Consider the following 27,667-nt stretch of genomic DNA (forward strand, 5'->3'; position numbering starts at 1 on the left):
TCCCTGGAAGACTGTAAAAGGCGCCTGGAACAGTTCTCTGCTCAAAAAGATAAAAAGTTTTGGGAAGATGGAATTATGAAGTTGCCTGAAAAATGGCAGAAAGTAGTGGAACAAAAGCGTGAATACGTTGTTCAATAAAGTTCTTGGTAAAAATGAAAAATGTGTCTTTTATTTTTACTTAAAAACTGAAGGCACTTTTTAGCCAACCCAATACATGCAAGGTACTTAGGGTAACGACTGGCACGTATGATCTTACTGGTTACTGAGAATCAGTTCTGGGCAGGCTTGAGTACTGCACTTGGTCAGTGAACCAAGGCTACCACCCAAGGATGAGGATGACCCAGAGGAGAGCCAGCAGGGCCCTGCACACAATGCATGGTTAAAACCATGTTGACGTTACCTTCACTGAACTAGGCCAACTCAGACTCCAGAAACAGGACAGTAAAGTTAACTTGTATTTTCATCCTTAGCATTCAGCCTTAAACAGTCATCTTTCATGACTGCCAACTTTTTTTCTAACTAGAACCCAGATGTCATGTATTTATGTTAGGGCAGATTCATTACAGCTCTCAATAACCTTGACTCCCAGAATGTCAGAGCTGAATGGAACCTTGAAGACTTTATTTCAACTCCCTTATTTTACAGAATAAACTGACACCCAGAGAGAAAAGAGATAAGTAACTTGCCCAGCGTTACATTTTAAGAAGTAGTTAGCTTACTCTCTATATAACCTTTTTAAATTGCCAAGAAGCTCTTAAAAAAATACAACTTAATAGGATCAGTTATATATCCTATTTAGCTTATTTCAACTCTGTATAGCATGATTCTATAAAATAAGATGCACCTTGAAAACACGAAGCGGTGGTACTAAGATCAAAATGAAGTTTCTACTAGTTTATGGCAACATGGTTGATGACAGGTGTAGATAGGAAATGCTTTTAAATAAATCTTTCACATTCAGTCATTGATTTCCTATCCATTGGCCACCCATCTGTATGTTACTTCTGGTTTTGTAATGCCATAGGATACACCATTAATAATATTTGCAGAAACAAGTGAAAATGATGGTGATGATCTTCAGGGTTGGAAACATGCAAGTGATAATAGATTACTTAAAGGGAGGGCTGAAAGCAGGGGTTTGTAATGTAACATTCTGATCCACAATTAGCTACAACAGAGCTGGTAGAAAGAGCATGGAGCCCTGCACAATTCCTACTTTAAGGTATAGGTAATGCCTCAATTCCATTTTACACAGAGATATGGCCACTTAAAGCTTCGTATTTGGTCTCAGACCTACTCGGCTTATATAAAAATGGAGGATTTGGAGCTCTCAGAAATTCACAAGACCATCTGAAAACGGTCTGATGAAGCAAGCATAGGATATACGCAGCAAGCCTGAGAATTTAGAGATCAGAGAACATGAGTTAGCGCTGCTTTAGTAAAACAAATACATGAAAAGCCAAACCACCAGCATGGATAAAATCCAGGCTACTTTTATTTTTTTGCATTGTAAGATTATTCTTCCCTTTAATAGCTTGTTTAAAGACCATTAGCTACTCAACCAAAGGGGGAGAAAAATGCAAGCTAATGCACTGCCAATGAAAAACAAGCTGTGAGGTCAGCCCAAGAAAAGATTATTTCTACTCACAAACGTTCTGTGTACACACTGACTCTTCTGGAACACATTGATTTTGTAATGCAAGGTATTAGACTGCAGAGCATATTATTAGAGGAAATGCTTCTGCCAAATTTATTTTAACCCATCTTAACTTTCCATAAGTTCTTGCCTTGAATCGTGGGCAATGTAAGTGAAGAGAAATTGGAGTTATGACACAAACTTCAAAAAAATGCAGTCTTACCTGTACAATCTGTAACCATGTGAAGCACTGCGGGACAAGAAAGTCAAGAAAATGACTAGGAGGAGGGCAGAAAGGGAGGAGCCTTAGGTCAGAGAAAGTAATCAACGTATTGAACCTGTAGCCTAGATCTTCAAAGACACAGCTCTCTACATTTGAGGGCTGCAATCATTCACAAGCAGGTTTAGGACAACATAGTACATACATGGACACCTTTTACTGTTTTCTCCGAATCAATGACAAATGGAAAACACCTATGATAAATGAGACATTAAACTAAGTTCTGTGCCTTGCTGAATTTCTCATCTGGTGTGAGAATAAAATCCAACTGGTCTTAACTGCAGTAGCTAGCCCATATGGCACCTCTGTGTGAACTAGGAAAAGTGGTCCCCGGAAGTCACAGTCCTGTGAATAGGCAAATGATTTGGTAAGTGATGTGACCTCTCTGGTCTCACACCCGTGAGCGGGGCCCAACCATACACAGCGGCCCTGGTCTCGATTACACGTTTAAGTTCAAAATGTCAGTGTGCAGTCTACACAAGGTCTTGCTTTCTCCACATAGAATCTTCCTTAAGCAGCTTCAGCCAGCATAATATGCTGTTAAGCCTTTGAGATTTTATCAGTGATTGATCTTGAAGCACATAAAACACCACCTCCAGAGTTGTCCCTCCCTCGACCAAAACGAAAGGTGAAAAACGCCACCTGTCCAGCCCCAGCAATTATCACTCATCTCCTGTTTTGAGGAAAAATCACCCACCTGATTGGGTCAGTAAATGGTTAGCTTAGAAGTTGCAGGGTGGAGATGGGTTGCCAGCCTAAAGCTACCTGAGTCCGCAAAGCTCAAGAAATTATATGCCTATTGCCACGCAGCACAATAACAGCACTAAATTGCTGTCTGGAAAGTAGTGGTTACACAATTTCTTTAGTAAATCTGCGTGGAGTGTAGGCCTTTTGCCCAGGTCGATTTCTCATACTTACCCACTCCACCCATCCCCAGCTCTCTCACCTCATTAGTGTAGCCTGGTTTTTCTATTTTAACCCCACAAATGTCTAAATAAGGAAACTTAATAGTTCAGACTTCTTTGTAAAGCTTTGCTCACCCAATTATCCATATGCAGCAACTTAGAGTATATTAAAAAGGCTAAAAAACAAAGACAGACACTTCAAGTACCAAATTGGCCTGTGTATGGAAATTGAAACTAGAGCTAGTAACATAAACTTAGTTATATACGTGTGTATCAAAGAATTACATGAACCCTTTACTGACAGAACTCAAGAAGACGGTCCTTTGCCCAACTGTCTACAATTTCCCTGGGAGGGAAATTCTTGCATATAACCCCACTCCACAAATTGCAAAATGAAGAATGAGTGATTACCCAATTAGTGAGTGGAGCCAAAGATCTTAATTTGGTCTCTTTTCTCAACACAGTAGCTGTTCTAAGGAGCCTCTCCACACTTGTGCAGTCAAACTTTCCAGATAGTTCTACAGAATTAAAGACACAAGTGAACTTAACTGGAGCTGATACTTTATGATAGCACTTTATGTGGAGCAACTTTGAACGACATTTTACCATTAATTTAAAGCTGTATTTGTTTAAAGAGCTCGATGACATGTACATTAATTAGGCACACATGAGATTAAAAATCTGTTTTTTGAGGCAACGGGGGATATTTGATTATGAATTGAGTGTTAGATGATACCAAGGAATATGTTAATTTTTAAAGATGTGACAAAGTCAGTAATTTTTATAGAGATGCACACTGAAGTATGCAGGAGTAAAATGACGATATCTGGGATTTGCATTAAAGTACTTTAGCACGGAAAAAAATAAAGGATGGATGAAGCAAATGTTGAAAATCAAAATAACTACTATACATAGTTAATGGTATAATACCCAATGGTGGTTCATTATACTATCCTCTCTACTTTTTAGTATGTTGAAATTTTTCATACCTTTTATTTAAAAAGCCTTATTAACTAGCCCATATTATAACTAAAGTGAAAACTGTATTTTAGCTCTTTTATTGATACTTTTAGCTAGGGGAAAGGCCAACAAATTAAAGGTAGAGAAAAATTCCTCATAATTTTGAGCAGATCTTTACAAAAGCATGTGGATATCTATCACAGAAGAACAAATAGAGGTGTTTTTTTTAAGGATTTTACCCAACATCTTTTCTCCCTTGGACGAACACCAGAATTGCCAGGTGATTGAATCAATAACGTTTGTGAAATCATTCATTCCTAATGAAGTCGTAGATTCCTACCTAGGCCTGCCTGAATAGCCAGCTGAGAAACTTCTCACTTGCACTAGGCACCACGACATAGAGCCCTAGCAGACGGAGAGACTGGAGGCCGATTTGCTGTTCTGTATCTGGTAGCAATGTAGCTGACTCTCGCTAAAGCAATACAGCAAAACCTTCATTAAACCAAAGCCTGTGTAAGTGGTGATTAGTAAGATTTTGCTTTCTACATCCTTTCATGAGAAAGGCACCAATACCCTTTTCCCCAGGCCACCTCACATAAAGCAAGCAAGGATCAAGATTCAGCTGAATGTCTGTTCAAGCTACAGCCCAAGTAAATCATTTAGACTGAAACGGATTCAGCCTGATCAGGTAAATAAGTTTTAAATTAGTGTGAATTGATTTATTTCTACTACATTCATAATAAATAGCTATGTGAAAATGTATCTCAGCCTCCCTTTACATGCATCATTTTTGAGCTGTCTTCCACTTGAGTATCTTCTACAAGATGCCCACTTGGATATCAAGTATATAACTGTATTTCAAGTCATCTGTCCATCATCTTAGTTTCTTCAGTCATGAGACAAAAGAAAATATCAAACAGCCAAAATCTGACAGAAGGAATTGGTCTCTTCTGCATGGCAGACGGAATATAGGACCAGGAGAAAGTTGGGTCTTCAATAATCATCCCGATGGTGCTACTGATATCCAGTGCTATTTAGTCAAATGTGCTTATTCATGTAAATTAGCATATATTATGTATGTACTATTTTCAGAGCATCCTGTTATTTACAGTGTTCTTTGAGACCAGGTTGGAAAAGAATATGATTTTACTTCAATGACATGTTGCTATTGCCAGAGCTCTTGACACTCAGAGTGAAATCTAGGTGGATTACAATGATAATTGTTCCAAAAAAGGAACAAAAAAAGAGATTGAATAATTTTTCACTTTCAGAGTGCCTGAAGCATAATGACTCAGTGCTATAGCTAACTTTGACAAGAGAACTGAGAGCTTTTAAACTTATCTCTAGGTCAGACTCCTTAACACATCAGTGACTCAGTTTTCTTATTTGTACAACAGCAGTAAGCTGCCTGACAAGACAGAATTGTCATAGGTATCTAGTGAAGCTTTCTTAACAGAAATTTTAAATGCCTCAAATTGACACATGGAAAGAAAAGGATAGCCTGATTCTTTTTTTAAAAAAATTACAGTGAAAAATAAAAGTTAAACTCACATCTTGTATTCATTAAACACAAAGAATTATTAGCAGAAGGACAGAATGTATAATCTTTCAAATGGACAAATGGCATTGGAGAGAGAATAAGCAATCAATCAGCATGCAGCCATATTATGGCACTTCATACAATAATAATCTTAGAACTATCAAATTGCAAGAAAGCCATTAAACTATCCAACCACAATACATTTGATTCAGGTAATGCAAGGGGTTAACAATAATGCTCTATACTTGCATAGCAATATAGAATTTCCCATATGCTTTCGCATTCATTACTGTGTTTTATCTAAACCACCTTGTAAAGCAAATCAGGGAAGCGTTTATCGCTGACTGGCAGATGTTAATCAAGGGCTCAAACCTCTGGTATTAAACAGCTCATCAGAGATCACAAGCAACTAAAAGATAGAATAAATACTGGAACCCAGGTCCTTTGGTCCTCCATTCAGTATTCTTTAGCCAATAATCTGATATCTCCTATTAATACCAATAAAATATTACTTGGGTCATCACCAGTTGTTTTTTTTTAAATTTTTATGGGAGTATAGTTGATTTGCAAGGTTGTGTTAGTTTCTACTGTACAGCAAAGTGAATCAGTTATACATATACATATATCCACTCTTCTTTAGATTCTTGTCCCATATAGGTCATTACAGAGTATTGAGAAGAGTTCCCCGTGCTATACAGTAGGTTCTTATTAGTTATCTATTTTATATATAATACTGTGTATATGTCAATCTCTATCTCCCAATTTATCCCACCTTCCCCAACTTCCCCCTTTCTTCTATGGTAGCCATAAGTTTGTTTTCTACATCTCTGACTCTATTTCTGTTCTGTAAATACTTTCATTTGTACCATTTTTTTTTTTTTTTTGATACTGGTTCCCCACATGGAAGTTCAGGCTGTGACATCACAAGAACCCAACCAAACAAACGAGGCAGTAAGGGATGAGATCGTCCAGCCAAGAAGTTTCTCGACTTTCAAAATTAGAGAAAGGACACAGAAGAATGTACAGATAGGTTCATTTGATGAAGCATATATTCTAAGAGAAAAAATGGCACATTTCTTTTTCAAAAAGCCTCTTTTCAACAGTTTACACTCTCAAAATGTCTGGCCTATAGGGAAAGAATCCCCAGCTAATAATCATTTGTTGAGTAGCTCTGCACACCAGCACCGGTCTGCAAGGTTTTCAAGAATAGGCATAAAGCAGGACCCTTGCCCAGAAGCAGTTTAAAATCTTTTGGAGGTATGAGATCAGCATATAACATTCAGACCCACGATAGGAATTCAGAATAAGGAAGAGCCTTCAGTAAGCTGAAGTTTAATGGAAGAATGAGAGAATTATGAGGCACCAGCTGGACTGTGAGAGGCGGGTTAGATTTATAAAGGAGAAATATGGTGGACATTTCCAATTTGGTGAAGATGTTCAGGGTGGGTAGCAGGAAGGAGAGGCAATGGATCGGCAGGAGGAAACCGAGATGTAGAGAAATATGCCGAGTAAATGGATGAGCTAGGAAATGGATGAATGGATGCACTGCAATTGGAATCCAGGTCTCTAACCCTAAACATCAAACTCTTATGCCATTCTGCTCCTCCTAACTGGTCTTCCTGCCTCCATTCTGGCATCCTTGTCCAAGAAATTCTCCATTGTATTAAGTTTCTTTCTGAAACACAATTCTGATCAGCTCAGTCTCCTCCTTAGCGTTTTTTCAATGACTTAGTATGGCTTTCAGAAAGAAGCTGAAACTCTAACATGGCATACAAATACCCATCATGAACTGGACTCACTCTCTTTTCTAACGGGTCTACCATATGGAACCTTTGTTTCAGCCACTAACATCTATCCACAGCTTCTTTACTGGACATGCTACCACGTCTCTCTACCTTTGTATTCGTTGTTCTTTCACTCTTAAATGCCTTTCCCTCCCCTTCTTCAATTAATGCCTTATTCTTCAAGCCTTGGTGCAAATGTCACCTACTGTGGTAAGCCTCTCCTTACCACACTCAAGCATCCAATTAGATTCAGATGCCTCTCCACGTTTCTATTATCACCCTGCTAATACATATTCCCATTGTTCCTTATCACACCACTCTGTAGTCATTAATTAACTTCCCTGTCTCCCTCACTAGACAATGGCACCTTTGTATCACCAATCTTCGGAATAATGCCTAGAACATAGTACATGCTCAGTAAGTGTGTGTCATACAGGAACACACTGTGCTCAGCCTTTATCAATTAAAATCAAAACATGATTTATCCAACTAAAAACAAATAACCAAATACTCAGGAAGTTATGTAAGAACCAGAACATTAACTTCTGTTATTTCAAGTTACTAATGTGACTCTACTATCTAAACAACCAAAGCCTTCAGGAATTATACAGAAACACAAAGTCAAAATGCAAAAACATCAAAGAATGTTAAGCCACTCTACACCATGGTATGTGTGTGAGGACTGCTGGTTCTACCTTAACACTAGCCTCTATTAATGGTTAAGTCACTGCCTTAAAAACGTGGGATTTAGGATGTCCCCTTCATGACGCTTCTAGAGCTCTCTGTACTACTTGAGTTGACAAAATACATTCCATGGTTGACATCAAATTACTAATTAAGATTCATGCTGTTTGATGACATGCTACAATCTGGGCCTAACCAGATAGTTACATAAAATACAAAGCTCTACTACTAAGGCATTATCCAAACTGTGATGAGTCCAAAACAAGGTTGCCTTCATTAAAAAGAACCAAAATAAAAGGGTCATTATGAGGATGCACAGATGAAGAAAATGGAAGTAAGCTTTGTCAAATTGATTTAATTAATCTCAAGCAGAAGTCGTTAAGAGTCCTGAAATGTCGCTCTGAAAAAATTCTAATACCCATCAAAAGGTTGAGGATATAAATGAAAGTAGTTCCTCTCTATAGAAAACATGCCTTCCTTCTTCAGTTTCCCAGAACAATGAGAAACTAAATGAAAACAACTGAATCACAAGCCTTATACTGTACGCATCCACTATACCATAGCTATCAATTTAAATTTTGTATGCAGTAAAAACTTTCATTTTAGCTAATACTATATAGGTGTGTGTAATTAACCGCTTACTCCCAGACGCACTATCTTCAATATCTACCACTCGTGTGGTCAGTGTTATTTCCCTTCTCCCTTGTCGGTGACCTCCTCCTCTCCCCAGTCTCTTCAAGTGGAATCAACCGGCATTTCCTTTACTCTCTCTCTGGTAACCCAAAAGTTCTTATTCTTCTATAGGAGACATATGCCTTTGAGAAACTGATGAAAACTATGAGGCCCAGAAAACTGAATGTACCTACATACACTCAAATTTTTTCATATGACTTCAGTTTAAGAACCCTTATCCCCCATAATCACCTACACAAATAATTTCTACTACCATATGGCTCTCTTTTACAATCCCCCACAACTCCTTTACACACACACACAAACACAATTAAGGACTACTACAGTGGTTAACAACATAATACTCAAAATAATAAAATTTAGTCTAGGTAAAGCTTTATTTTACCAGCAATATTTATTAAGAATCCCAGATGAACTCCTCTCTACATGGCCTTAGAACATGTTGAGCACTTCAGTAAGACAACTCAAAATAAGGAGTAAGGCATTTACTTTAAAAGTTTTCCAAGTCTTATTATTTGGTCAACTTTCTTGCCTTAAAATGTGCTGAAATGTCTTCCTAAATTTATGTTTATAAACTCTGACATATCTGCTTGTAAAATCAGGTAAGGCTCAAAAATTATTTTGAGTACAAAAGCAATTTCCCATTGATATTCACAAACTCTTGGATTCAAATACTTGTTCTACTATATCAAGCTATACTCAACACCAAATAGTGTTAGCTAGGAACTGAAAGTGATACCATCTCATAACTTTCTAGTTACCTTGTCAAAGCATAAAAGATGAAACAGGACAAATGACCAAAAGGATGGGAAGAATAGAATCAAGGTGTTATTACTAACAGACAGAGACAAGTGCTTTTTCTTGAGCTCACACATCCTAAAAGTGGAAGGCTCTTGCTAGATGTACCAAACTCTTTGTGGAAACTATCAGTTCGCTTTTACTTTTGCTTAAACTTTTAATCACTGTTTAAACCAGTTTTGTACTGGATCCAAAAAGAAAAAAGAAAGAAAGAAACATGATCACTCTTTTACCGCAAACTGATAACATTTCAACATCAGGATTTTTAAATACATTAAACTTTGGTAATACACTCGCAAAACTTTTCTAAGTTTTATAACAGGGGCACCCATTAATCCCATTAACCCCCTGCCAGTATAGACAATTCACAAAGAGCTTGTGACTCAGTTCCTTCACTTGTAAATACTTGGGAGGGGGGGAATATGAGGACACATCAAGTAATTCTTACTTTGCCTCAAGTTAGGGTGGAATTGATGAGACTTTAGACTGGTTGTTTTATTCTACCCCACTAGGTCCCTTTCCACATAATGGAAGGCTACATATTTCCTGTAACGATAACACTTCGGTCACTGTTTTCCAATCTGGACAGTTCATAATTGAAAGGCAAACAGCAGGCAAGGGAGAGAAGCACAACAGGTACATACCAAATGGCCAGATACCCTAAGAAAAGGCTATAGTTATACGTCACTGCCTCCTTCCTTATTATAATCAAGTTGCTGGTTAAAACAGAAAACTAGATATGCAACATGGGGCTTGTGCTCCAGACCTAAACGAAGAAACTTCAGACAGAGTATTTGCTGAATTTGTGCTAGAAAACCATATCCCCTCTGCCACCCAAATTAGAAAGTTTATTGATAAATGTCTGCCTAATATTTGACAGTGTTGGCAAAAATAGTCTTTGGCCAATATACTGTAAGAATTTGACCTGTTTTTAAGTTTCGCTATTATTAAACCATTTTCCTATAAGCTGAAGGAGAAAATAAAAAAGAGGAACCGTTTTAACTGATGAGTTGAAGACACTCCAGTATTTCTCAATCTAATACCAGGCCCCATAGATTTCATTCCTCTGCACATGAAGTCAGGGGCAGGAAATGGACTGCTCCCCACTGGGGCACACACTCTCAGGACGGGGAGATCTGTGCGGTCTGCCTACTGCTTTTGAGCGTTCTTAATCAACTAACTGGAAGTACTGGACGACTCTGACGATTACACACACGACAGTCGGTGGTACCTCAGCCAGCCTCTAACTCCCACGCTCCCCCCACTCTTCCAAAGAAATGTTTCTCGGAAGAGCACATGGAGAGGCAAGGGGAAAAAAATCATGTAGGCGCCTCTTCCTTAGATATCTGGTCAAGTAGAAAGACTGGGGGCCTACGTTGTGTGTTTTTTGTTGTTGTTTTGGGAATTTTTGTGTTCGGTTGGTTAATTGGTTGTTTTGGGGTTTTTCTGTAAGTCTGTGGGTGGGCTCCCAAGTAGTGGGACTGAAAAAAAGAGCTAGGTTCCCCTGCCCGAACCCTAAGCTTTAAGAGGCAATAACCCAGCAACTGACAAGGGTGGGAGGGGAATGGAATCGCGCAAAGAAGGTTCGCGCCCACAAGTTAGACAAACAACAGCCCCTACCCGGTACTCGGGGTCTCCCCAAGTTGGGGTGGGGCCTTTCTCCTTCCCGCACCGCCTCCCGGGCTGCCAAGAGGGAGAAAGGGGTTAAGTGGAGAAGGGGGTGCTCTTCCGCCCCCACGCCGTCTCCGCGCCTCGGCGTGGCCGCTGCTTTAGCGGCTCCCGGAGTTGTACAGCGAGGTCGCGGTCACCCTTGGGAGGGGGCCCCGGGTCCCCCCGTGTTCAACGGCAGGAGGATCCCGGGGCTCTCGCTGTCCCCAAGGCCGGCGGGGGCTGCGGGAGCACTCACCAATTTAGGTTTGTTTTTCGTTTCCTCTTCGTTGGCGGCCCGGTTCCCCGCGCTCCGCTTGTTGCTTCGGCCCCCACCGGGTTCCTCGCCGCAGCCTCCGGCGCCCGACGCCGCCGCCGCCCCGGGCTGCTCCATCTTTCTCCGGCCCTGTCACCTGTGCCCTGGAACCCCACCTCTCCTCCACTGAGGAAGCCCCTCGGGGCGGTCCCGCTGCCCCGCGTGGATTTGGCAGCACCTCCTCCTGAGAGGGGGAGAGAGTGGGTCTGCCGAGTTCACGTCCCCGGGGCTCCCGACGCGACAAGCCGTTGCCACTACTCTGCGCTGGGGCAAGCCCTGCCCCCGAGCGGCTGCAATTACCACGGTCGCCGCCGCCGCCGCCCTCAGGGTGGTGTTTAGGGTGGAGGGAAAGTAGGTGCCTATCTCTTTAAGAGGGCCTCCGCACACGTGATTCATCAAAGTGCCCGCAGTCCGCCGCCCGGGCGCGGAAAGCTGCTTCCTACTCCTGCTGCCGAGCCGGCCGGGCTACTGAGCATGCCCGGCACGGCGACAGCTGCCAAACTAAAGGACTTTAAGCTGCGGTTAAGCACTGATTTCCCTTCCTAGGGGCCTAGCGTGAAATGGGAGGGAACTAGCCAAGAGAGAGGAGGTGTAGCCCATTTTACAGATGGGGACACTGAGGCCCGGCAGGATTCACGTGTGAGTTTTACCTGAGTCTCCGCTTCCACTCGTGTAGGCCAGAGCACCTTTCCCGGCTGGCCGAGGCCTCGCTGGGGGTGTGGTTGTGCTCCCCTCCGTGGGAGGGGTTGATTGGCAAGGCAACTAGCATCCTGTAGGAAAACCCCCAAGGGGAGCGCTGATTAATTGCCTAGACAGACTGTACGGGTGAAAGTGTAAGGAGTGGGTGCTTTCTGTTGCCATGATTGCGTTGCGACCAAAGAAATACAGTCGTTCCTTTATTCCCAGGCTGCCAGGTAGTAGAAGCAGCAGGCGCCCACTGCCTAATCCCAAGGAAGTGTAAGGCTCTTTAGCCAAAGCACCTATGGAGAGCTAACAATTGGATTGAGTGCTATTTTCAGTTTCCTGAGCTACTTTGGGTTTATAGTTGTTGTGGGGAGCGAATAAGATCATGTGTGTCAAAGCTTTGTTAAAAATGTAAATCTCTAGACAAATGCTAGGTGATTTGGTGCAGCGGCAGCAACAGGGCACCGCTGGTATTCGTAATCTTTCCTCCTGCAGTTGTCAGGAAGAGGCCCACGCCGCTTTAAAAATAAAGTTCACATTGAGAACATTAGCGGGGCCGGGCAGAACTTGAATGAACCACCATCATACAATCTAAAGAAGCTACCTGAAATGTAAATTTAGATACCAGGTCTACAAACATGCTCATGTGCCTGTTATTCAGGTATCTTCAGGCTATGACCCTTTTGCCCTTCTCCCCTTCAACCTAACTTCTGCTATGCCGAAGCTAATATGTTTATGAACATATTTTTTGAGAGTGCATTAGGATAAATTTGACCATGCTGTAGGTGTGATTGTGATGAGGCAATTAACTTGGAAAGTAGAATAAAAAGAATGTTAGGCATCTGAAAGCCGTCTTAATCCTGGCTTTGCCATTGTCATTAACTTTCTTTTTAATCATGCAGATGGTAAACTACCCAAGGACAGCAGAGAAGAGGGAATACATGCTCCCAGACAGGATGGGCAAGGAGCCCTAAGGTAAATTTGCTTTGTTGAAGTTTCTGTTTGACTTAAAATTTGATGTATATTCTGAATTTAACTCACTACACACACACACACACACACACACACACACACACACACACACACACACACGTGTGATTTGAATTACTTAAATGCCCCCCCTCCTGAAAAATGGCATAGAAGTGGTTGCTGCAGTAAGATGTGACCTGGTTATCCACTGCTTTCACGTAATTCCTGTTTGAGAGATGTGGGTGTGAGCCATAGCTGAGTAACCCCCAAGCTCAAATGTTGCTTAATAATCTGCCCAGTAGATCTTTATTGAGCTCCTTAGAGTATACCAGGTGATATCCAGAGTGCTGTGGGTTAGGAGGATGAAGCTCACAGTCCTGCCCTTTAGAACCTCCTAGTCTACTGGGAGAGGCCAGTTGTTGATGACTGTGCTTCATTGCAACACATAGGAACAGGGAGCCCACGGAGCACATGAGGGGGGTCACCACCGGAGTGCCAGAGACTCTGGGACACCTTACCAAAGAGGATGATGTTTGAGCTGAGCCTTAAGGGTCTGACTGAAGACACTAAATATTTGTTGACAGCCTACTAAGTGTTTGATACCCTGCTAGGCATTGAGGGTCCAGTGGTGAACAAGACGGATGTGGCTTGCTCTTGTGGAACTTTCTGGCTATCGGGAAGGATATTAAACAAAAAAGTATTGAGCAATTACAAGGCAAAAAAGGAGAGTGAAGAGCATCCCAGGCAAAGGAAATGACCATAGCATGTGCAGAGACTCTGTGGTTAAGAAATTGGAGGTGACGGATAGGGGCTGCTCTTGGCAAGAGAAGCAGAACAGATGAGCAGCTTCCAGATCATGAAGGTCCCCACTTGTAGATCTCATTGGTCTGGTTTTAAAAGCGGTGAAGGCGTTGTAATACAAGTGACTTCTGTTTTGAGTGTGTGAATATTTGAAAATGGATCAACATTATTTTGAGTGTAAGGCTGGGTTTCACCATCCTCAGGCCAGGTGAAGCTACATTTGAAGTCAAATGAGAGGTACATGTAAAAGATGCATAATCTGTACTGCAAAAAGTGAGAAAGTTTGTCCCTGAGATGGCTTACATTTGACTTTATTGTGGTTATCTCAGCCCCATCTTAATTCTGGCTGTTTTCTTTTCAGCATTTTGTTCCAGTTAATGTAAACAGTCATTACAAACAAACAAACCAACCCCCTTCCTTCAAATACCAGGGCCTCTCTTGGAAGCTAACACACAAAAGGAGCCACTGGTCCCCTGCAAGGACACTTTGTCCACTGATTATGAACCAGGCACCTCACCAAGTGCAGTCCTAGGGCTGATCCCACTACATTTCTTTATTTTTACCTTCCTGGGACACACAAATAGGCCGGTGGATGGAGAGACATCTTTTCTCTGATGCTGCAGAAAGAAGAAGGCTACTACCATCAGTTGGGACTTCAAAAGTGTGTGTTAGACCCGCTGACCTTGTAGTCTCTCCCTCTGGCCTCTCATGAGTTTAGCACCCGGTTAACATTAAAAGCCAGCCCTGGGAAAAAAGAAAGATAAAAGGCTGCTAGGCTCTTTCTTCAAACTGATCTTAGAGCCATCCATTACCCCAGAGGTTTCTTTTTATTTTTTCAATTGGGCTAGAGTTGTTTTACTATGTTGTGCTAGTTTCTACTGTACAGCTAAGTGGAGCAGAGTTCCCTGTGCTATACAGCAGGTTCTCATTATTTATCTATTTTATACACATTAGTGTGCGTATGTTAGTCCCAATTCATCCTGGCTTTCTGTGTCTCCCTTCTGCTACGTGTTCTCCTCTAAATAATCTGGGCCATTAATAGAGAAATTAAAGCCAACATGGATTAGACAAAAGTAAGAAATAAACACCTCCAAGGTTATGGAAAAATATTTATGAATTAAAGGTTGCCTGAGAATAAACAAGTATTTATTAAGCACATACTACATGGGCAACACCAAACTAGACATCGTGCGAATAAAAAAGTACCAGATGTTCTGCGCTAAAGGCATACATGTCTTCCTGAAGAATCTCCTGTTCTGCAGAATTGCACACTAAAAATAACAGGGCTTCTGGGGAAAACGTGGTTAGGGCAGGTCACTTAAACCCAATGCAAATTTATAATCAGAGCACTAATGTAAACAATAACCATTCTAATAAAAACACTCAGGAGGTTGAATCTCCACTGGCATCTGCACCCAGCATCACAGCCATCAGTGCTTGGTAGCCTTCACGCTTCCTCTTTCCCCAAGGTGAATCCTCAAGGGCATTTACTTTTAATAGACGCCATTTTCATCAGAATTAAAAATCTAATTGAGGAGTAACCAACTTTTTAGAATCACACAGTGAAAGGTCTTCACAGCTTCATTATCAGTACTCACAGCTTCACCAGCTAGTTTAATGTGATGGGAAATTTAGAGGTTGTTGAAATCACTAAACCAGTCACAAAAAAGGGGCAGTTTTGTGCAGGATTCTTCTTTTTTTCTGAAAGTCTTCATATTGTGAAGGCTTCTCTTTAATTGTGAGAAAGCTGGCTCCTGATCACGTCAAAACTTAAAGTGCTAAAACACTTCACACGTGAACCAGTTGGCCTTCCACCTAATTTTAATGACACCATTCTCCTATTTACCAATCACTAATGTGCTATTTGTGGTACACAAACCCTTGTAATGGAACAGAGTGTAAAACATAAATTCTTTGCCATCAAAGGTATAAAATCTGCTTGAGAAAACAAACAAGGAAACGAATGTGTGGAACAGTAAGAGCAAATTGGCTGCCTAATTCGGAGGTCCTGACCCAAAATTCAGGATAATGTGGTGAAGGGGTGAGATTTGTCAGGCCTAGAATAGAAGTTTTCAAGGAGAACTTGAACTGCCAAGGGCTGAAGCAGAAATCATACTTGAATAGGCAAAGCAAAGAAAGGAAGTAAGGAAAAGACAACATATGGAATGGCCTGGAAACAATACTGACCAATAATGTAGAGGGGCCAGTGGGGCTTGAGTAGAATGGTGAGAACATAGATGTTGAATAATAGTAGGAAACATGGTTCTCCCCATAGCGTTTGCCCAGTATGTAAACAGATTTAAATATAAGACATAATAGTAGTGACTGATAAGGATATTTAGCAGGAATGTTATAAAATAAAGGAATATTTTAAGGAGCTGGTCTGGCAGTGGTATGCAGAATAACTGGACACTGATTCTCCAACTTATTTTTCTCTCAGTGCAGAATTGTTTTTCCCCCAAACAAAACCTTTACAGAAGCTCAGTATGTACAACAGATACAAATCTAGCTGACCTGTTTGAAGTTACTGTGGGAATGGAGATTGCAGTCCTCATGACTGCTTGGCTTCTCTCTTATCCTCTGAGGCGACCCTTTGAGGCACCAGTGCTGAGCTCTAGCTAAAACTAGATAGAGTCCTGCTGGATAAAGTCATGAGGATCAGAGCTAGAGTAGCCCCAGAGGAAATAAAGAGAAAGGAACGAATCCAAGAGATGTTTAAAGGAACACACTGTTCCTCTCCACAGATTACATACAGGAAACAAAGGGAATGAAAAAGTAAACAAGAATTACTAAAACGTTGGCCCAAGGCAATAAAAACCTAGTAGTAAACTGGGAGATAGTATCTTAACAGGTACTTGTCGTTGGCAGGCAGAGCCAGACCAAGGAGCCTGATACCCAGACACTAAAGAGACTCATTAGGTCAGGACAGGAAAGCTAACAAGGTTCCTGTAGTCACCAACAGAAAGAGTCTGGAAAGGCTGGTAAAGCAGAAGGTTGTGTAACAGTAGGCAAGAAGGCAGACAGCTAAACTCTGGAAGTCTAACGATGGATGTCCTGTCAGGCAGGCAGAGAATAGAATCCAGTCTGGTGGCAGGCACTAGGCAGAGAATGAAGCAAGCAGTACGTAGTAGGAATCCAGTCAGGGGGTTTGGGATTAAGAAACAAATGAACAATCCCTTAAGAGGTCTGGAAAAACAGTGCTAAACAAGGCAGCGCACCAAGCCTAAATGAATCGGCATGTCAGGTGAAGTCCACGAGAAAAGGCAGAGACAGGCGAGTAAAAATGGCACCCAAGAGACCCAGTTACTTCAACTGGTCTGTGAGATCTAAGTAGGACCAGAAGCAATAGGCCCACTGGATGCTAAGCCACCAAACTACTGAAATACTGCTCCTTAAATCCTTTCTGAGTAGAAGCAGGATTGGTCCCAGTAGAAGAAAAGTGGACAACAAGAAAAGGCCTGGAAACAGTAATGACCAATAGTAGTCACTTACCTGGATGTAAAGGTTAATGTGTTGAGTTGTGATGATTACAGGGTTTGGTGTAGCTAAGACATAGCCCAACAAAAATCAGTCTAAGAGATAATAGCGCCAATGTCCCCTTTTGGGGAAAATGTTGAGACTGCTAGAGACTGAGAATTCCCAGATTCGTGCTATCTATGGTTTTATACAGTATGCTGAAAAGCAACCCTTTGAATCTTATCTGGAAAATATGCTTCTAACAAAGAACAGACTTCCTGTTCTACATTAACCAAAGCCCCCAGAGTGCTTTTCAAGAGTGGCTTAACAGATCATAAATGGCAATTGTCCAATCTATAAGTTACTAGGACATAAATGTAGTAATAAACAGTGAGAGAAAAACGTTCGGTTTGCTTGCTAAATTATGTGGATCACAGAAGCACACATTGGTGGTTATAGGGATGCTATCTATTTAATGAAATTGAGGGTTTTTTTAAATCAGTATAAACAGTCTCTTGAAGATGAGTATAGTTCAAAATTGAGACTACAATTATGCAAATAAAATTGATTGTCTCTTTTACTTTGTGGTTTGTGTTTATTTTCTGACCTTTTCAAAATATAATTAACTACATGAAAATTAAGGAATATATGTTTGACATCTGTAAACAATAAAAACATTTTCATATCTGGGCATCAGTCTTAGAAATAGGTTTATTTTTGTTTTACATATTCTCCCACATAAATTTTAACAGCTTTATTGAGATATAATGCACATAACATACAATTCACCTTTTTAAATGTACAATTCAGTGGTTTTTAGTATATTCCCAGAATTGTACAACCGTCACTGCAATCAATTTTAGAATTTTTTCATTGCACCAAAAAGGATCCCTTCCTTAGCCATCTTCCCTCCCCAGTCCTCCCAAACCACTCCTCAGACCCCCACCTCAACCCCCAGCCCAAGGCAACCACTAATTTACTTTATGTCTCTGTAGATTTGCCTATTCTGGACATTTCACATAAATAGAGTCATACAATATATGGCGTTTTGTGACTGGCTTCTTTCTCTGAGAATAATACTTTCAAGGTTCAAGCATCCCACATCAGTTTTTATTTGTTCATTATTACCTATTTTTTTCTTGGATGCAAATACAGATCACTTGTTTAAGCCACCTCCCCTGTTATACAAACAGTGACATATACCTACTTAAAATTCCAAAGAGTTGACATTTTCACACAAACACCAACCTTGCCCCTCCTTTCCTGGCAAAACCAGGAGATCTGGGGTTTGATTTTCCTATACAGTGATATAACAGAAGAATTTATTTCTGACCCAGGGCCTAATGTTTTATGGAAATGACCACAAGCACCATACTTAATCAAGTATACATTATGTACCAGAATAACTCTTAGAAGTTTACATAAATGAATTCAACAGAGAAACCCAGAAACCAATTACATTAAATTGTGTTTTAACTAATACAGTAGCAGAGAATATATAGGTCTTTACTTTCAAGTGTTCCATTATAACATTTTAGAAGCTAAAATGTACATCAGATTCATTCAGGAGGTCTTCTTTGAGATTTGCACATGAATTTTTAAGAAAATTTTTGGGAAAGACTTTTCATCATTGGATGATTAATTGAAAACTAGATTCTAGGATATCTATTTTGCTGCTACTTTTATTGTATTTATTTATTTTCTCAAGTAGCCCTGTATCATTGGCTTTCTGCTGCCTTCAAAACAGAAAGGCTAATGTGAGCTGCCGTCTCATCAGTACTAGCAGCTTCACCTCACACCCTGACATTATACAAGGGCAGACCTGCCTCTAAACTCTATGAACCAACCCTGATTTGCATCAGAATTTCCATCCTTTAATCCCTCACCATGTTGTTGCTTTACACCATCAAAATGCCTCAAAGCCTTGGCTTTGATAGTGGCCAAATTCAAAGACACACAGGGCCAAGCTTGATCCTAAATCTACAGAATAAATCTTTTCCATCACAGGCACAGCCCTGTGATAATATATAACTGTTATTAAAAGATTGCTTTTTTCCCTTTTATACTATTTTCGATTATTAAAACTGTAAAGTAATTAGATTTTATTTTAGCTAGTATATTAGAACTTATACATATAATTTTAATTAAATAATATATTAACACATATTGAGTAGTAACTATATCTAGGGCATGGTGCTAAGGATAAGTGACATACACTATGAATGATCTCAACGGGCTTAGGATGTAGTCAAGGCAACTGACAAGTAAGTATACATTTAACTGCAAAAGAATGTTACAGAAGCATATAGGAGGAAGAGAATAGGGGAAGTTTCATGGAAAAGCTGGACCTTTAAGTAGTATCCCAAAAGTTGAAAATTAGAGAAAAGGGCATTTGAGAAAGAGGGAACAGCATGACCTACAGCATAGAGAAAGGAAAATGTGGGCTGAGTTTGGAAACTGACTAGTCATCTAATGGGGCTGGAGGGTAGGTTTTGTAATTGTATAGTGGGAGATAAAGCTGGGAAAGCACAATGAGACCAAGGTGGGAAGTCTTGGAATGCCATTCTGAACTCTGAATTTATTATTTAAGCTGTGGAGAGTCATGAGAGATACATGAACAGGAAAAACACATGAGTAACCCTATGTTTTAGGGAAATTCTCTGGCATTGGTATGTAGGATGGTTGTAAGATGAGAAACTAGAGGTGGGGGATATTAGGATACCACTTTCAAAAGCCATTCTCTCATTGGGGAATAAGTATGTTAGCTCAACCTGAGTGCCAGCAATAGGAACCTGACATCATGTAGGTATCCAAGATAGTCCAGAGAAGGAGGAGCTAGAAGGATGAGCCAAGGCAAAATCTGCTAAGAATAACCAATGAGTCAAAAATAAATAGGGAATTCCTTGGTGGCCTAGTGGTTAGGATTCCAGGCTTTCACTGCTGTGGCCCAGGTTCTATCCCTGGTCGGGGAACTGAGAGCCGGTGCGGCAATCAATCAGTCAATTAATTAATGTAAAAATGCACAGGACTGGGACTTCCCTGGTGGCACAGTGGTTAAGAATCCACCTGCCAATGCAGGGGACACTGGTTCAATCCCTGGTCCGGGAAGATCCCACATGCCGCAGAGCAACTAAGCCCGTACTCCACAACTACTGAGCCTGCACTCTAGAGCCCGTGAGCCACAGCTGCTGAGCCTGTGTGCCACAACTACTGAAGCCTGTACACCCTAGAGCCCGCGTGCCACAACTACTGAGCCCACGTGCCACAACTACTGAAGCCTGTGCACCCTAGAGCCCGCGCGCCACAACTACTGAGCCCACGTGCCACAACTACTGAAGCCCACGCACCTAGAGCCTGTACTCTGCAACAAGAGAAGCCAATGCAATGAGAAGCCTGTGCACTACAATGAAGAGTAGCCCCCCCCACTCACCACAACTAGAGAAAGCCCGCATGCAGCAACGAAGACCCAACACAACCAAAAATAAAAAATATAATAAAATAAATTTTAAAAAAGTAAAAGAAAATGCACAGGACTAAAGTCTCCATTAGACTTGGCTTGTAGACCCAAGAGTTTGTAAGGTAGAGTCAGGATCGTAGGGAGAAGGTGTCTTAAGAAACAAAAGAGAATCAGTAGTAAACAGCCTGGAGGCATCCATAGCTTAACTTTATTGCTTGGTGGATATGAGATGCATGGATGTGTTGGGCTGGTTCAAGCGACCAGGGGCAGTTAGTTAGATATTTCGATGATAGTCTCACGATAATAAGACCATGAATTAGGGCAGTAGAAAAGAGAATGGAAAGATGGGAACAGATCTCACAGGTAATAGTTCCAGGATTTGATGACCTGTTATAGGCAATGGGGGAATGGGAAAAGTAGAAGATAATTCTGAGGTTTCAATACTGAATAACAGGGAGAATGATAATATTGCAATGCAGATTAGGAATCTAGGAAGAGAAGTACACTTGGAAAATATAATACTGAGTTATGTATGAAAGAAACCACATTTCAGGTGCCTGCAGAAGGAAATGGCATTAGACATTAGGTCTGGTGTTTTTGAGAGGGTTTGGAGACAGACATGAAGATTTACAGTCATTTACATAACTACTAGGTGAAGATGTGGCAGTAGGTAAGATAACCAGGGAAGAGAGTATAGAGGGTTATGGGAAGCAAAGAAAGAAGTTTGTTGGAAGCTCATTTTTAAGTGTGGACAGAGGGAAAGAAATCATCCAAGGATATCACTTAACAAAGTTTACTACTCCTGGTAGGTTCTTTGATTTCAGTACTGAGTGACAGGGAGGGTCGTGATAGCAGGATACTAGAATGAAGATTGGGAATCTGGGAAAAAAAACATTTTTGATATTGGATGGTGGGATGCTAAAAAAACATTCGGACAGGTAGGATGGGATCCAGGAAAGTACAATGACACAGAGGCCAGACATTAAAGAGATGGTAGCCAGCAGAAAAATCAGAAAGGATGAAGCCTTTGGTGATAATAAATACAGAAATTGGGAAACTGATGAGCAGATTTCTTCTTGGAAACAATATCCACTTGGAAGACTATACACACGTTAAATTAAAGCTAATGTTGCTCAGAACTCCACCCTTGAGATGGCTTTCAGAGACAGTTCATCAACCAAACAATAAAAACAGTCTAGTTTCTTCAGAGAATGCTCACTCTTGACATACACATGTGTCTCTTTTGGCTTCTTTCTCTCTTGAATCCTCTCTTTTCTCTCTTCCCTCCTTTCTCTCCTTTATTCAGCTTAGTTCATTATCTTCCCCCTCCTGCCAGATGTAGTAGTTCTAACCCCCTCACTGCTCCATGAAAGTCTCTGCTGGAGTTGGCTTGTGACCAGACACAGGGTAGAGGGGCTATGTAAGGTGGAGGCTAGATCCAAGGAGTCAAGTTGAAGCTAATAGCCAGGGGGAGCAGTACTCAGAATGTATCAGAAAGGAGACTGCCTGCCATATTTTATTTGTGTGCTGGAAGCCTGCTCTAAGTGCTAGAGGTTTATATCATGTAAATTACATTAAGTTAAAAAATGCCTAGATGTATCTTTATATATTAAAAAACATACACAAAGCACACAAATAGATAGACACATAGGTAATCCTTAATTTGTCCTGTTAATGTATACACATGCAAACATATCCAAATTAATAATGACAGAGAGAATGAGTATGAATATGAGAGACCACATTCCTTTTGGTTATTCAGGAGTAGGTTGCACCTCATTTTCTAAATTTATTCTTCCTCTCAGTTACTTCTAGAAAGCTGAACTAGCTTAATTTGGACAGCAAGCTACATTTTAGAAGTACGTTTCAGAAGCTTTAGCACATAAATCTTAACATCTTGATTCTGAGTTCTTACCTCTAGAGAGCACAGTGAGTTTCTACCTTTAGAGTAACCCAAGATCAGGGGCTCTGATTTAAAGACTTGCCTCTGGGTGATGGTGGCATATGCAGAGAGTTTACCATGTGGGCCTCAGAGGTCAGGATTCTTAGCCACACCTGCCAGCTTTGCACATCAAGGCAGTTCACAAGAAAGGGCCTAGTGGACAAGCCATAGAGATAGAACGGTGATCTGTATGAACAGTGTTGATCTAGAACAGTGGTTCTCAAAGTATAGTCCCCAGAGCAACAGCATCAGCATCACCTGGAAGCTTGTTAGAACTAAAAATTCTCAAGCACCAACCCAGACCTACTGGATCAGAAGCTGTATGGTGTAATCCAGCAATTCGTGTTTAACGAGCCCTCCAGGTGATTCTGAGGCATGCTCAAGTTTGAGAACCACTGGGGTAAAAGAAAACAAATCATGAACCGGAGGGTTATAGGACAGAGGAGAGAGAAAAACAAGGTACCAGCAAGGGAGATGGAATTGAATGAAGGAGGGGGAATCCTGAATTGTACCTCTCCGACTGCCATCCCAAGAACAACACTTCCATTCAGATGTTTTCAAAGTGCTAAACTGCATGTTTAAAATATAGCAATAAATGGAATGGAATGAGAGACCAAATGTCGAACGAAGGGTGAGAACAGAGTCAGGAGTAAATGGTAGAAGAAAAGGATCAAATCCAAACCAGCAGGAGCTGTCAGGAGTAGAGCAAAGCATAGAAGTGGTAGATGAGCAAAAGAGGCAAATTGGTTGCTTCTGATAGTTTAGGAAAACTCTGATGCCCCTGACACTCAACATTGTACTACCAGAGAGAACAAGCAGCTCCAGGGGTGGCAATGGGATCAAGGAGATGGGATATATTTATATTCAAAAATTATCTGAGTTCACACATGAAGGAAACAAGACATTACTGTAATCCAGGCCCTTGATATTTCAGCAGGGAGTATGGCTTATGAAACCATCTTATTCCACATTAACAGGTCTCAGCTGTGCATGGAATTTCTAATGTGAACAGAAATCAATGGATCTATAAGAAAGGAGATACATTTAAATCTGAGTAAGATGGTTTGTGACCTAGTCTTTGTCATAACTTGGATATACTCTGCTAGGAGGCTTTATGGTTATCAGTAACACAAGTCTGTAAGGAGAGGAAACTAACTAGGAGTGGTAGAGACTCAGGTATTTAAGGTCAAGGATCTGGGAGAACCAATTTATCTGTACAGGGTGGTGGGGAAGGGCAAGGAGGCAGTCAGTCAGGTAGTAAGGCTTGGCAGGCTCCACTGTAATGCAAGCTGTAGTCAGTACCTGAGTACTGACTCAGTAGTCAGTACCTGAGTACCTGAGGTCCACTCAGACAGGTGGACCAAAGCAGTGAGGGATCCACACAACAAACGACTGTGTTCAGCATCAGGCAAAGAGTGACCTGTCTGATCAGGCAAGTATCAGATCCATCTGCATGTTGGTCCACAGATCCAACTTCTTAACAGAGTAGTTCTCAACCTATTTTATCCTGGGATTCACCTGATGGATGAAGATCCTTCGTTCAAATCTCCGCTCCTCCACTACTTACTATATAATTTGGAGCATGTTGCTTCATTCCACTGTGCCAGTTTCCTCCTCTGTAAATCAGTACCAACTTCATAGTGCTGATGAGGCTGAAATGAGATAGTGCATGTCAAATGATTGACTCAGGGTCTGCTACATGCAGTGCTGAATACATTTCAGCTATCATCATGAGAGGAAGTACACATTATAGTTACTCCACATTTTATGAGACATTATGACCTTGGCCAAGTAATTTAACTTTACTATGCCTTAGTATCCTCATAAGTAAAATGGGGTTAAGAATAATACTTCCATCATAGGTTGCTTTCAGAATGAGATTAATTAATGCATAGAAAATGCTTAGTGCAGTACTTGGCACAAAGTAAGTAGTCATTAACTGTTAACTACAATTATTACTTCTCGCAGTTATGTGCAATTCCCTGGACTCTTTTTTTTAATAAATTCTATTTTTTTTATTTTTCAGTTTTATTTATTTATTTATTATTTTTGGCCGTGTTGGGTCTTTGTTTCTGTGCGAGGGCTTTCTCTAGTTGTGGCGAGCGGGGGCCACTCTTCATTGCGGTGCGCAGGCCTCTCACTGTCGCGGCCTCTCTTGTTGCGGAGCACAGGCTCCAGACGCGCAGGCTCAGTAGTTGGCTTACGGGCCCAGTTGCTCCGTGGCATGTGGGATCGTCCCAGACCAGGGCTCGAACCCGTGTCCCCTGCATTGGCAGGCAGATTCTCAACCACTGCTCCACCAGGGAAGCCCCCCTGAACTCTTTATTGAGGTGTAATTGACAGACAACAAACTACACATATTAAAGTGTATGAGTTGATAAAATTTGTATCCAAAATAGTCAAATTCATAGACATGAAGAATAGAATGGTGGTTGCCAGGGGTTAGGGCAGGGAGGAAAAGGGGAATTGCTAATCAACAGATATAATTCAGTTATGCAAGATGAATAGGCTCTAGAGATCTGCTGTACAAAGTCATGCCTATAGATAATACTGTATTGTACACTTGAAAATCTGTTAAGAGGGTAGATCTCCTGTTAAATGTTCTTACCACAATAAAATACTTTTAAAAAGACATATGTATATAACCTTGTGCGATTATCAGCTCAGTCAAGAACATGAACGTATCCATCGGCCCAAAAGAGTTTCCTCCTGCCCCTGTGTAACCCTCCTTCACAATCCAAGCTTGTCCCCAGGCAAACGATGATCTGCTTTCTGTCACTGTAGAGTTGTGACAGAAAAAAAAAAAAAAACCTGCATTTTTATACAGTTTCGCATAAATGCAATCATAGTATATACTCATTTTTCCTCTGGCTTATTTCACTCGGCATCTTTATTTTGAGATTCAGCCAAGCTGTTGGATTCTTATTGCTGAGTAGTATTCCACTGTATGGATATACCACAGTTTGTGTATTCAAGTATGTCTTCACGTATACATAGGCTTTCATTTCTTTCAAGAAAATACCTAGGTGTGGAATTGGCTGGGTCATATGGTAGCTGTATATCTAACTTGTTAAAAAACTGCCATGATTAGGGCGCATCCATACAGTAGAATGACTGAGCAATAAGAGGATGAACAATTGATATGAAAAAAAAGATACGTCTCAAAATAATTATACCAAGTGAAAAAGAAAATAGTGCATAGTATATGATTTCATTTTCATTATATAGTATTCTTGGGAATGCAAAATAATCTATAATGACAGAAAGGAATCAATGGTTGCCTGGGCATCAGGGGAGGGAGACTGTAGGGGCAAGAGGGACAGATTAGAGAGGGACTTAGGAATCTTCTGGGGCTGAGGTGTGTGTTAATAATCTTGATCATGGTGGTGATTTCATGAGGATATGAATATGTCAGAGGTATCAAACTGTACTTTTAGATATAGACAATTTATTTTATATCAGTTATGCCTCAGTAGAGCTGTTAAAAATGTGTCACAAATAAAAATTTTCTTTAGATATCCAAAAAAAGATGTACAACATGATTAATATAATTAACACTGCTGTATGTTATATACAAAAGTTAAGAGAATAAATCCTAAGAGTTCGCATCACAAGGAAAAGATACTTTTCTCTTTTTATTTTATATCTGTACAAGATGATGGATGATCATTAAACTTATAGTGGTAATGATTTCATGATGTATGTAAGTCAAGTCATTATGCTATATACCATGAATTTATACAGCACTGTATGTCAATTATATCTCAATAAAACTGGATTAAAAAAAGAAAAAAGAAACTGCTGAAGTGTTTTCCAAGGAAATGGTATAATTTTACATTCCCAACAGCAATAAATTAGAGTTCCAGTTGTCCTGTGTCCTTGGCATTACTTGTTAATGCCATTGTCTTTTAATTTAGCCAGTCTGATAGATACATGGTGGTTTCTCGTGGCTTTAATTTGTATTTCTCTCATGACTAGTAACATTGAGCATCCTTTCACTGTTTATTTGCTATCTAAGTGTCTGAAGTATCTGCTCCAATATTTATTTTTAATTGGGTTGATGGTTTTCTCAGTACTGAGTTTTGACACTCTTGTATTCTCAGTAAGAGTCTTATATCAGATATATGCTTTGCAAATATTTTCTTCCAAATCCGTGGCTTGTTTTCTCATTCTATTAACAGTGTCTTTTGAAAAGCAGATGTTTTAATTTTGATGAAATTACAATTTACTGATTTTTATTTTATTGACTGTACACTGGGTATGATATCTAAAAAATCTTTGCATAACCCAAGTTCACGAAATTTTTCTCCTATGTTTTCTTCTAGAAATTTTATAGTTTTAGATGTTACATTTAGATCTATGATCCATCCTCTGAGTTAAATTTTGTAATGGTGCAAGGGATTGAAATTCTGGTTTTATTTTTGCTTTTGTACATGGACATCCAATTGTTCCACTATCATTTGAAAAACCATCTTCTATCCACCTTGCACTTTTCTCACACCTTTGTAAAAGATCAGTTGTCTATATATGTGTGTGTTTATTTCTGGACCGTTTATATTCTATTCATCTATTTGTCTATCTTAGGTCAATACCACATTGTTTTGATTGCTGTAGTTCTATAATATATTTTGAAATTAGATAGCATTAACCCTCTAACTTTGCTCTTCTCTTTCAAAGTTGCTTGCATTTCTATATGAATTTTAGAATCAGCTTGTAAATTTCTTTTTTTAAAAAGCCTTCTGGGTCTTTGTAGGAATGCATTGATTCTATAGATATATTTGGGAAGAATTGACATCCTTACAAAATTTAGTCCTTCAATCCATGAAAAAGGTATCTCTCTCCATTTATTTAGGTCTTTTTAAATTTCTCTCAGTAATGGTTTCTGTTTTCAGTTCAAAGGTTTCACTTCTTTTGTCAGATCTGTTCCTAAATGTTTTATAGTTTTTGGTCTACTATAAATGGTACTTTTAAATATTTTAGCTTCCTATAGGTCATTGCAAGTATATAAAAATACAATTGATTTTTATATACTGGTCTTATATCTTGCAACTTGGCTAATCTCACTTATGAATTCTAGTAGCTTTTTTGTAAATTCTATTCAATTTTCAATATAAA

The 27,667-nt window shown here is 40.2% G+C and overlaps 1 protein-coding gene and 1 long non-coding RNA gene across 3 annotated transcripts in view; one reads left to right on the plus strand and one right to left on the minus strand.

Moving 5' to 3' along the window:
• The window catches only part of DIAPH2 (diaphanous related formin 2), an 890,580-nt gene extending 879,043 nt beyond the window's left edge, over positions 1–11,537 (minus strand). Inside the window, exon 1 of the mRNA XM_060003112.1 lies at positions 11,187–11,537. Within this exon, the coding sequence (XP_059859095.1) occupies positions 11,187–11,321 (135 nt within the window). The 5' untranslated portion in view covers positions 11,322–11,537. The remainder of the gene's footprint in view (positions 1–11,186) is intronic.
• A 221-nt stretch (positions 11,538–11,758) lies between these two features.
• Positions 11,759–27,667, plus strand: part of LOC132418802 (uncharacterized) — a 158,604-nt gene continuing 142,695 nt past the window's right edge. The window contains exons 1-3 of one of the 2 annotated variants that reach the window (XR_009518040.1): positions 11,759–11,882; positions 12,830–12,902; positions 14,059–14,171. This is a non-coding gene — a long non-coding RNA (uncharacterized lncRNA). Of the gene's footprint in view, positions 11,883–12,829; positions 12,903–14,058; positions 14,172–27,667 lie in introns of those variants that run through there. The other variant, XR_009518039.1, reaches the window with a different exon arrangement.

Source organism: Delphinus delphis, chromosome X, assembly GCF_949987515.2.
Source record: "Delphinus delphis chromosome X, mDelDel1.2, whole genome shotgun sequence".
NCBI classification, from domain to species: Eukaryota; Metazoa; Chordata; class Mammalia; order Artiodactyla; family Delphinidae; genus Delphinus; species Delphinus delphis.